Source organism: Salvelinus fontinalis, chromosome 32 (genome assembly GCF_029448725.1).
Source record: "Salvelinus fontinalis isolate EN_2023a chromosome 32, ASM2944872v1, whole genome shotgun sequence".
In the NCBI taxonomy this organism is placed as follows: domain Eukaryota; kingdom Metazoa; phylum Chordata; class Actinopteri; order Salmoniformes; family Salmonidae; genus Salvelinus; species Salvelinus fontinalis.
In genome coordinates, this window is record NC_074696.1 from 44,978,353 (window position 1) to 44,990,274 (window position 11,922).

At 43.9% G+C, this 11,922-nt stretch overlaps 1 protein-coding gene across 1 annotated transcript; it reads left to right on the forward strand.

The window, feature by feature from the left end:
* Positions 1 to 547: 547 nt before the first annotated feature.
* Positions 548 to 4,538, forward strand: naxe (NAD(P)HX epimerase). The gene is made up of 7 exons (XM_055894865.1): positions 548 to 719; positions 1,172 to 1,358; positions 1,452 to 1,560; positions 1,845 to 1,955; positions 2,217 to 2,327; positions 2,539 to 2,686; positions 3,851 to 4,538. Exons 2-7 carry the CDS (start codon positions 1,189 to 1,191, stop codon positions 4,051 to 4,053), a joined length of 852 nt encoding a protein of 283 aa, XP_055750840.1. The 5' UTR covers positions 548 to 719; positions 1,172 to 1,188; the 3' UTR covers positions 4,054 to 4,538.
* Positions 4,539 to 11,922: the final 7,384 nt, after the last annotated feature.

The following is an 11,922-nucleotide window of genomic DNA, read 5'->3' on the forward strand; positions in this document are numbered from 1 at the left end:
GTGGTGGTATTGGTGGGAAAAAAGTGTGTGTATCAATTGTGGGCATGCCCATGTTTTTGGGGATCAGACGTGCCTGGTGCAAGAGAGACCGGTTGAGGTTGAAAGGGTCAGAGTAGAACAGAAGGTGTTATATGCTGAGGTAGTGAAGAGATTAGAGGATAATGGGTCAAGGGTGAGTATTAGGCGTAGGCTTCCTAGTTATAAACTGTACCGCAGAAATGGAATGTAAATCCCAGAAAATTGATGTTGTGGTGGCTGCTGCTAAGAGGCACATGGGTGTAAAAGGGTTTTACTGCAGAAGAGTTACAAGGTCTGTTGAACGAAAGAGTCTCGTCCTCTCAGGCCATCAGCCTGGTGTCGGATCAGTTAAAGTAGGGTGATGAAATAGTGGTATATAGGTGTAGGGTTAGTGGTGCCATTTTTTCCTTTCCCCCTTCCTTTTTATTTTTATATCACAAAATATAACGTGATTGAGAACACATTACTGCACAGTAGGTGGCGGCATGCACAAACAAATGTGCGAACGCGATGATCCCAAAAGAAGAAGAAGAAGAAACGGTTTCCGTTTATACAGGAAGTAAATGCCAAGCAATTCGCGTAACAAACTGCACCAGACACACGGTTTTAAAGGCGATTTTAATTGTGTCATTTGATTCGTAAATTGTGCAATTGAATATTTGAAGATTAACAACCTTTTAATCTAGAAGATTGTGCGTTTGGTGAGTCTTACTAATCATCTTTCAAATCACTGTGTTATGGATGTGAGCAAGTCAAACTAGTAGGCAAGTTGGAGGTTTTCAGTGTTGTGCTTGCTTGGTATTAGGCATAGTTCTGTTTAAACTGTTATTTAGATGTTTTACTGCAGAGCTCTTTCTTGATCATTTAAGTTATTTCTATATTTGGAGTTATGAAAACCATAGCTTAAAGCACATACATGCACAAAGCACAATAACATAAGCCAGGCCCCCGATCTGTTTGTGCTCCTGCCAACTCCATTGTCAAATCAAACATTTTTGGATGACAATTCAATAAGGAGTTGGCAAGGGTGCAGAAACGGACTGGCACCCAGGCAATAACAATAACACCTGTTTACTCACCTGTCATCTTCCGTGTCCATTACATTCAAACATGGGTCTCTCATTGAATGTGAATATGTTCCCTCCTCGTCCAGGTGTTTGAACCAACTGGATGTTGAGGCTGCGGGCTCTGTTTAGGATTGGGTTCCTTGTGACATTACGGGCAACCACAGTCCTCTCCCACAGGAGGGCATGTCCATTGGTCAGTCTGACAAATAGTCTGTATAAGGAGTGCTTCAGTGGACAAGCATCCACCATGGCCCAGTCCATAAAATACCTTGGGTAAAGAATAAGGATGTGTGTTGGTGTGTGTGTGTGCGTGCCTGCATGTGTGTGTGTGAACTGTGTGATTTTTATATTTATCTGTATCCTCAGGCAGGAGGAGGCTCAGCAAATTGACGAGGAGTTGTTCTCAGAGTATGGCTTCAGTGTGGACCAGCTGATGGAGCTGGCTGGGCTCAGCTGTGCTACAGCAATCACCAGGGTGAGACTGGGCATTTCCCCTAGGAGTGGCTCTTACAATGACTGGTACTGCCCAAGGTGCTGTGAGATGGTGAATGCCACAGCTGTGCGCTGTTCAGCATTGGGAAATCTCAGAAGCACAAGTTTAACTCAATTTAGAGTCATAGTATAGATTAGACATTTCACAATTGGAAGTCATGAGGGCCCTACTTTAGGCTGGTTGAAATGGTTTTAAGCTTGACATGTGCTTTAAGTGTTGCTTTTAGGCTACATTTTTATTCACCTGTTGCCTTTCTTCTGTTCCAGGCCTACCCCACCAGCTCTCTGGTCATAGCCAGACCCTCTTTGCTTGTGATTTGTGGCCCAGGTAACAATGGAGGAGATGGCCTGGTCTGTGCCAGACATCTCAAACTCTTTGTGAGTGTTTCATCCTTCTCATCTGATATGTTTCCAAATATCAAATAGATATTAGAGAATTGGTTCTTGTTATAATTAACACGTTTTTCTTAAAGGCATCTATTGCTTTTGGAATCAATGCTGTGTTGTGCTTTTTCTGTAATAGTAAGTGACTTTTAAATTGGCATCAAATAGGCTTAAATAACCTATTAGTATGCATTGCTAAGTAACATGCCTATAATCTGTGATTCTTTGTGTTTGATGCTTTGTCTGTGACTACAGGGTTATGCACCCACCATACTGTACCCAAAGAGGCCAAACAAACTGTTGTTCCAGGGTCTGACCATTCAGTGTGAGAAGATGGACATCCCTTTCCTAACTGAAATGCCTGAGGTACTAGTGAACTGTGGCTCCTGTGTTAACCTCAGAACAAAGTCTATTTGGTTGTTAGGTGTGTGTCCTAACTCCTCTGCTACCTCACATAAGTTCATCTGTGAGTGTCAGTGTTGTTGTATAAAAGGTTGTTGATGTATTTATCTAGGAGTGTGTATGTGATGCTGTGCAGTTGTGTTAATTCTGACAGTGACAGAGATGATCCTCTTAGGCAATGGTGGTCGACAAGGCTTACAACCTGGTGATCGACGCCATCTTTGGCTTCAGCTTCAAAGGTGCAGTGCGGGAGCCTTTTGGCTCCATCCTGGACGTGCTGAAGAAGACCACTGTACCCATAGTTAGTATTGACATCCCCTCAGGTGGGTGGGCCCTTAACTCACTTCAAACTAGGATCTAGAGGGCAGGTATAGATGTTTTTCACTGATTAGCTAGTTGAGTAAAAATATCCTGTCTCTATCTCAATCAAGGTAATCATTTATTTTATATAGGAGAATCTCAAAGTTGGTTTAGAAACAAAATAAAGCAATTTAGCAAAATCTGGCAGTATTTGGGTGATGGTCTTTGACATCTTTAGATGATAGGCAGTACAGAAAGGTAGTGTCTTAGCATAGATGGTACAGAGACCTTCAGACAGACAGGCCACGGAGCTCCTCAATGGGCACTTAGTCGTCTTGGATAGTCGCAGCTCCTCCTCCATAGGTAGGCTAGATCATCCACTACTGAAATGTAGCACCCACCTGGGTGATGCTTTGGCAACTGTAAAAGTGGCAGTAAGACCCCCCCCAACCCTCGGCAGTGGTCCAGAAAAGCAACAGACGGAGTGAGCCTCTGCATCCCCTCACACCGCAGTCCACTTCCCTCTAGGAACTGGGGCAGGGTGCTAAATAGCTAATACTGTTGATCTGGTGTTGCTGCACTAGTCAAATCATATTAGCAAGCTAGCTAGCCAAGCCAAATATAAACTGACTTGTCATAATCAGTCCTGCATTTCTGTGGGTCACCACCAGATATTTCACTTGATTTATTAACAAGTTGCTCACTGCTCTGTGTAGGGTGCCGTCTTTCGGATGGGACGTTAAACGGGTGTCCTGACTCTCTGACGTCATTAAAGATCCCGTGGCACTTATCGTAAGAGTAGGGGTGTTAACCCCGGTGTCCTGGCTAAATTCCCAATCTGGCCCTCAAACCATCATGGTCACCTAATAATCCCCAGTTTACAATTGGCTCATTCATCCCCCTCCTCTCCCCTGTAACTATTCCCCAGGTCGTTGCTGCAAATGAGAACGTGTTCTCAGTCAACTTACCTGGTAAAATAACGGTAAAATAAAAAATAAAAAAAAAGCTTATAAGGAAATGCCTTGATTTAAAAACCACATTTTGGGCAGTCTTTTGTTCAGAAAACATCAGGAACGTTATTTGTTGAATCCAGAGGTTCAATACAGTGTGCCTTAAGTCTATTAGCTAGGCCATAATGTTTCCATTGGGATGGAGATATTCTCCCATCCTGTACATGTCCTCTTCAGGTTGGGATGTGGAGCAGGGCAGCACAGATGGACTCCAGCCAGACATGCTAATCTCCCTGACTGCCCCTAAGAAGTCAGCAAAACACTTCTGTGGACGCTACCACTATCTGGGGGGACGTTTTGTGCCTCCTGCCATGGAGAAGAAGTACCAGCTCAACCTTCCTCCGTACCCCAATACTGACTGTGTGTACCAGCTGCAGTAGTGCCAACCAGTAATATATATGTGTGTGTATATATGTATGTGTATATACACATGTAAAGAAAGAAGATTGGTGGGTAAATGCTGTTCGCAGTGAGTAAAGTAATGCTCCCATGTATGTGCATTTACCCTCCGCTACACCACTGGTGTCAGCTGTATAGGTGAAAGGCTGTGTAAGTACACTTGGGGTTTGAGAGGTTATCAACGTCAGTGGATCAATTAGGAATTGGATGAGATTTTTTATGTACTGTTTGCACAAAAGGTTATCTAAATGAATGGGTCTTTTGCAGTTGCAGTTTGATTGAAATGTTTTGGCATTCTTCTAAGAGTTTGGATGGACAGCTATAATTGCAGTCTGTTATTTAAATATAAAAAATGTTAAGTTTGATATTATAAATGGTCAATCTTAAATTATTATTTTTTTGTCATTATTATCACTTAACATTGTAAATTGTAGGTATGTCTTAATAAAATGTACATCTAGCAAGACCAATCGAACTGAGAAGACAGTTTATCATAGTCGATCACATTCTATTATAAATACCTTTTGAAGTTTAGTATATTTCATGATGATTGTGCATAATTTATAAGACATACAACAGGGGGAGTGGATGGATGGATTGATTGATTATATTTTTTAATCGCATTGGTGTGATTTTCAGTTATGGGGTGAATTTTAACTCTTAAACTGATAACACTTGTAATACCCCTTATCTTATGTTCAAAACATTTTATTGTGCATTAATTGGGGTTTCACACATTTCATCCATGAGTCATTCATGCAAAATCTATGTTTTCTGTGAATTACTATGACAACATTTAGTTTAGTCACCAATACATCAGATAATGCTAACTATTTATTTATGCAATTTTAACAACTAAAAAATACAAGATTCAAATGTTAAAACTGTTCTTTTTGAAGTGCTGAATATAACAAATAGTAGATGGTTTCATTATTCTTATACAATGCATACAGTACCAGTCATCTTGAATTCCAGGTGAAGCTGGTTGAGAGAATGCTGTTAAGGAGCCTTTTGGACCTAGACTTGGTGCTCCGGTACCGCTTGCCGTGCAGTAGCAAAGAGAACAGTCTATTGACTCGTTCGGCACTCCTTTTCCTGTAGTCCACAATCATCTCCTTTGTCTTGCTCACGCTGAGGGAGAGGTTGTTGTCTTGGCACCACACTGCCAGGTCTCTGACCTCCTCCCTATAGGCTGTCTCATCGTTGTCGGTGATCAGGCCTATCACCATTGTGTTGTCAGCAAACTTAATGATGGCGTTGGAGTCGTGCTTGGCCACACAGTCGTGGGTGAACAGGAAGTACAGGAAGGGACTAAGTACATACCTCTGAGGAGCCCCCGTGTTGAGGCCTACCCTTACCACCTGGAGGCGGCCCATCAAGAAGTCCAAGATCCAGTTGCAGAGGGAGGTGTTTAGTCCCATGGTCCTTAGCTTAGTGATGAGCTTAGTGGGCACTATGGTGTTGAACGCTGAGCTGTAGTCAATGAACAGCGTTCTCACATAGGTGTTCCTTTTGTCCAGGTGGGAAAGGGCAGTGTGGAGTGCGATTGAGATTGCATCATCTGTGGATCTGTTGGGGGGTATGCGAATTGGAGATGGTCTAGGATTTCCGGCATGATGGTGTTGATGTGAGCCATGGCCAGCCTTACAAAGCACTTCATGGCTACGGATGTGAGTGCTATGGGGCTGTAGTCATTTAGGCAGGTTACCTTCACTTTCTTGGACACGGGGACTATGGTGGTCTGCTTGAAACATGTAGGTATTACAGACTTGGTAAGGGAGAGGTTGAAAATGTCAGTGAAGACACTTGCCAGTTGGTACGTGCATGCTCTGAGTACACGTCCTGGTAAACTGTCTGCCTTCGTGAATGGTGACGTGTTTAAAGGTCTTGCTCATATTGGCTACGGAGAGCATGATCACACAGTCGTCTGGAACAGCTGGTGCTCTCATGCATGCTTCTGTGTTGCTTGCCTCGACGTGAGATTAAAAGGCATTTAGCCCGTCTGTTAGGCTTGCGTCACTGGACAGCTCGTGGCTAGGTTTCCCTTTGTAGTCCGTAACAGTTTGCAAGTCCTGCCACATCTGACGAGTGTCAGAGTCGGTGTAGTAGGATTCAATCTTAGTCCTTTGTTGACGCTTTGCCTGTTTGATGGTTTGTCTGAGGGCGTAGCGGGATTTCTTATAAGCATCCGGATTAGAGCCCCGCTCCTTGAAAGCGACAACTCTAGCATTTAGCTCGGTGCGGATGTTGCCTGTAATCTATTTCTTCTGGTTGGGATATGTACGTACGATCACTGTGGGGACTACGTCGTCGATGCACTTATTGATGAAGCTGGTGACTGAGGTGGTATACTCCTCAATGCGATTGGATGAATCCTTTTTAATGAAGGGCATTCTAAAGCGTCTATTATTTCTCTACAACGCACGGTACATTTGCGTGGTAGAATTCAATGGATATTGTACATTTTTACATGTTTTGTTTGTGGTGCTTTTGAAAACAAAAGCTGAATTGAACAATTGGTATTGTTGAATTCAGGGGCGCAACTTTTGCCCCCCCCCCAGTTTTATCATTGGAATGTGATACAAAATGAGGCAAAGGTCTGCTTTAGGACCATGCGGATGCCTCTGAGCATCGTGTAGGGTAGGCTGTTTGGAGTATTTATTAGATTCGATTGTGCCCCTGGCTGAATTCGATTTTCATAATAGCAAGCTAGGACTGATGGCTTGGTTAGCTAAACTAGCAAGTCTGTAGCCATCAACTAGCCGTCTAGTAAACTTGCTAGTGACTTCAGTGAATGTTGACACATTTCTACAGGCAGTATTGCCATGTTAGCGGTTTTCCCGACAAATTGGGCTACTTTGAAAACAATGTCGCGGGTGAAACTGTTTTGGCTGCGGGTTGCAGGTTTTTGGGCTATTTCTAAGTTGCACAGTGGCCAACATTGCATTTCTTTAAAAATATACATTTCACTGTGACCTGCTGCTGACTGTCAGGCAGTGAGGTAGGCTGTTGTTGAGTGAGTGGTGGGGATGGGTGTGCGTGTGTGCGTTGAGAGAGCATTACAGTTATTGTCCGAGTCACATGAGCGAGAGGAGAGAGAGCAGCACGTGTGGACGTTGTGACACATTTTTACCAGTTGTAGTTAGGCTCTTTAGATTGTCATTATGGAAACACCTATTTCCAACCCTATTTCCATAAAACATTAATACGCTAGAACTGATTCACATCAAGAAATAATGGAGACAACGCACTGGAAAACGACTTTGGGCACACTAGAGCGCATCACATACATTCGCACTTAAATAAAACGGTCTCAAGCGAAGTGCTTTATGCATGCTCGGTTATTGGATCTCAGGGCTGCCCGAGTGGAAACTTGAAATGGAAGTTATTCAAATCAAATTATGTCACATACACGTGTTTAGCAGATGTTATTGTGGGTGTAGCGAAATGCTTGTGTTTCTAGCTCCAACAGTGCAGTAATATCTAAGAAGTAATATCTAACAATTTCACAACACTACACACAAATCTAAAGTAAAGGAATGGAAATAAGAATATATAAATATTTGGGCAAGCAATGTCAGAGTGGCAAAGACTAAGATACAGAAGAATAGGATACAGTACAGTATATACATATGAGATTAGTAATGCAAAATATGTAAAAATTATTAAAGTGGCCAGTGATGAGTTCACATCTATATACTGTAGGGCAGCAGCCTCTAATGTGCTATTTAACTATTTAACAGTCTGATGGCTTTGAGATAGAAGCTGTTTTTCAGTCTCTCGGTCCCAGCTTTGATGCACCTATACTCACCTCACCTGGATTATATCGGGGTGAACAGGCAGTGGTTTGGGTGGTTGTTCTCTTTTATCTTTTTGGCCTTCCTGTGACATCGGGTGCTATAGGTGTCCTGGAGGGCAGGTAGTTTGCCCCCGGTGATGCGTTGGACAGACTGCACCACCCTGCGGTTGCGGACGGTGCAGTTGCCGTACCAGGCGGTGATACTGCTCCCTCTGCTGTTTCCTGAAGTCCACGATCAGCTCCTTTATTTTGTTGACGTTGAGTGAGATGTTATTTCCCTGGCATCACACTCCCAAGGTCCTCACTTCCACCCTGTATGCTGTCTCGTCATTGTTGGTAATCAGGCCTACTACTGTTGTTTCGTCTGCAAACTTGATTGATTTGGAGTCGTGCGTGGCCACACAGTCATGGGTGAACAGGGAGTACAGGAGGGGGCTGAGAACGCATCCTTGTGGGGCCCAAGTGTTGAGGATCAGCGAAGTGGAGGTGTTGTTTCCTTTCACCACCTGGGGGCGGCCCGTCAGGAAGTCCAGGACTCAGTTGGACAAGGTGGGGTTCAGACCCAGGGCCTCGAGCTTAATGAGCTTGGAAGGTACTATGGTGTTGAATACTGAGCTATAGTCAATTACCAGGATTACATAGGTATTCCTCTTGTCCAGATGGGATAGGGCAGTGTGCAGTGTGATGGCTATTGCATTGTCTGTGGATCTATTGGGGCGGTAAGCAAATTGAAGTGGGTCAAGGGTGTCAGGTAAGGTAGAGGTGATATGATCCTTGACTAGTCTCTTAAAGCACTTCATGATGACAGAAGTGAGTGCTCCGAGGTTATAGTCATTTAGTTCAGTAACCTTTGCTTTCTTGAGTACAGGAACAATGGTTCGACATCTTGAAGCATGTGAGGACAGCAGACTGGGATAGGGAGAGATTGAATATGTCCGTAAACACTTCAGCCAGGTGGTCTGCGCATGCTTTGAGGATGCGGCTAGGGATGCCGTATGGGCTGGCAGCCTTGCGAGGGTTAACACGTTTAAATGTTTTACTCAAGGAGAGCCCGCAGGTTTTGGTAGCGGGCCGTGTCAGTGGCACTGTATTGTCCTCAAAGCGAGCAAAAAAGTTATTTAGTCTGTCTGGGAGCAAGACATCCTGGTCCGCGACGGGGCTGGTTTTCTTTTTGTAATCCGTGATTGACTGTAGACCCTGCCACATACCTCTTGTGTCTGAGCTGTTGAATCGCGACTCTACTTTGTCTCTATACTGGGACTTAGCTTGTTTGATTGCCTTGCGGAGGGAATAGCTACACTGTTTGTATTCGATCATGTTTCCGGTCACCTTGCCCTAGTTAAAAGCAGTGGTTCGCGCTTTCAGTTTCACGCGAATGCTGCCATCAATCCACGGTTTCTGGTTTGGGAATGTTTTAATCGTTGCTGTGGGTACGACATCGTCAATGCACTTTATAATGAACTCGCTCACCGAATCAGCATATTCATCAATCTTGTTGTTGGACGCAATGCGGAACATATCCCAATCCACGTGATCGAAGCAGTCTTGAAGCGTGGAATCAGATTGGTCGGACCAGCGTTGAACAGACCTGAGCGCGGGAGCTTGCTGTTTTAGTTTCTGTTTGTAGGCTGGAAGCAACAAAATGGAGTCGTGGTCAGCTTTTCCGAAAGGAGGGCGGGGGGGGGGCCTTATATGCGTCGCGGAAGATAGTATAACAATGATCCAAGGTTTTACCAGCCCTGGTAGCACAATCGATATGCTGATAGAATTTAGGGAGTTTTGTTTTCAGATTAGCCTTGTTAAAATCCCCAGCTACGATGAATGCAGCCTCAGGGTGTGTGGTTTCCAGTTTACAAAGAGTCAGATAAAGTTCGTTCAGGGCCATTGATGTGTCTGCTTGGGGGGGAATATATACGGCTGTGATTATAATCGAAGAGAATTCCCTTGGTAGATAATGCGGTCGACATTTGATTGTGAGGAATTCTAAATCTGGTGAACAGAATGACTTGAGTTCCTGTATGTTGTTATGATCACACCACGTCTCGTTGATCATAAGGCATACACCCCCGCCCCTCTTCTTACCAGAAAGATGTTTGTTTCTGTCGGCGCGATGCGTGAAGAAACCAGCTGGCTGCACCGACTCCGTTAGCGTCTCTCTCTCGAGTGAGCCATGTTTCCGTGAAGCAAAGAACATTACAATCCCTGATGTCTCTCTGGAATGTTACCCGTGCTCGGATTTCATCAACCTTATTGTCAAGAGACTGGACATTGGCGAGTAGTATGCTAGGGAGTGGAGCGCGATGTGCCCGTCTCCGAAGCCTGACCAGGAGACCGCCTCGTTTGCCCCTTTTTCGGCGTCGTTGTTTAGGGTCACCGGCTGGGATCAGATCCATTGTATTGGGTGGAAGGCAAAACACCAGATCCGCTTCGGGAGAGTCATATTCCTGGTTGTAACGATGGTGAGTTGACGTTGCTCTTATATTCAGTAGTTCCTCCCGACTGTATGTAATGAAACCTAAGATTACCTGGGGTACCAATGTAAGGAATAACACATAAAACAACAAAATACTGCATAGTTTCCTAGGAACGCGAAGCAAGGCGGCCATCTCGGTCGGCGCCGGAAGTACAATTTTAAATGTATTAGTTTGTTAAAAAAAATGCATTGTTGTTTGCTGTTTTCTTCTGTCTTTTCCTTTTTTCTCTTTAGTTCATTCTCTTGGTTGTTGGTGCATTGGGGGGGGTTTGGGGGTGGGGAATAGAATGAATTGTATTTTTTTTCCGGGGGGGGGGGGGCTGTGGGGGGGGCAAAAAGACTAAAAGACAGCTATTGGGGAACTGTGGGGTGATCTTGTAGGAATCGGGTTTCACAAGATGGTGATCGTGAAAAAGGAAACTATGACATATCACTATCATGCACACGCACCATCACACATAAGGATGGCTCTGTTGCGGAAAGACTGATACATGTTTGATAGTGTCTTGATGTTGTTTGTCCTTCATGTTCTAATACTTTAATGTTACCCCTTCCTTGTGTCTTTTGTAATAAATAATTATAAAAATTTAAAAGACCCAGTGTTACCTATGCTGCAGAGGATAAGTTCATTAGAGTTAACTGCATCTCAGAAATTGCATCCCAAATAAATGCTTTACAGATTTCAAGTAACAGACACAACATCAACTGTTCAGAGGAGACTGCGTGAATCAGGCCTTCAATGGTAGAATTTCTGCAAAGAAACCATCACTAAAGGACACCAATAAGAAGAACAGACTTGCTTGGGCCAAGAAACACAAGCAATGGACAATAGACTGGTGGAAATCTGTCCTTTGGTCTGATGAGTCGAAATTTGAGATTTTTGGTTCCAACCGCCATATCTTTGTGAGACGCCGAGTAGGTGAACAGATGATCTCCGCATGTGTGGTTCCCACCGTAGAGCACAGAGGTGTGATGGTGCTTTGCTGTTGACACTGTCAGTGATCTATTTGGAATTCAAAGCACACTTAACCAGCATGGCTGCCACAGCATTCTGCAGCGATACGCCTTCTCATCTGGTTTGCGCTTAGTGGGACTATCATTTGTTTTTCAACAGGACAATGACCCAACACAACTCCAGGCTGTGTAAGAGCTAATTGATCAAGGAGAGTGATGGAGTGCTGCATCAGATGACCTGGTCTCCACAATCACCCAACCTCTACCCAATTGAGATGGTTTGGGATGAGTTGGATCTTAGAGTGAAGGAAAAGCAGCCAACAAGTGCTCAGCATGTGGGAACTCCTTCAAGACTGTTGGAAAAGCATTCATCATGAAGCTGGTTGAGAGAATGCCATAGAGCGTGCAAAGCAAAGGCAAAGGGTGGCTACTTTGAAGAATCTAAAATATATTTTGATTAGTTTAACACTTTTTTGGTTACTACATGATTCCATATGTGTTGTTTAATAGTTTTGATGTCTTCACTATTATTCTACAATGTAGAAAATTATAAAATAAAACCCCTTTAATGAGTAGTTGTGTCCAAACTTTTGACTGGTACTGTATATTTAAGTTATGATGGGC

What these genes read in the sequence shown, in the direction of transcription:
- naxe (XM_055894865.1), top strand. Translation starts at nt 1,189, where the DNA reads ATGTTGAGGCTGCGGGCTCTGTTTAGGATTGGGTTCCTTGTGACATTA. An exon ending in GTGCTACAGCAATCACCAGG is followed by an intron (nt 1,561 to 1,844) that starts GTGAGACTGGGC and finishes CTTCTGTTCCAG; the next exon opens with GCCTACCCCACCAGCTCTCT. An exon ending in TCCTAACTGAAATGCCTGAG is followed by an intron (nt 2,328 to 2,538) that starts GTACTAGTGAAC and finishes TGATCCTCTTAG; the next exon opens with GCAATGGTGGTCGACAAGGC.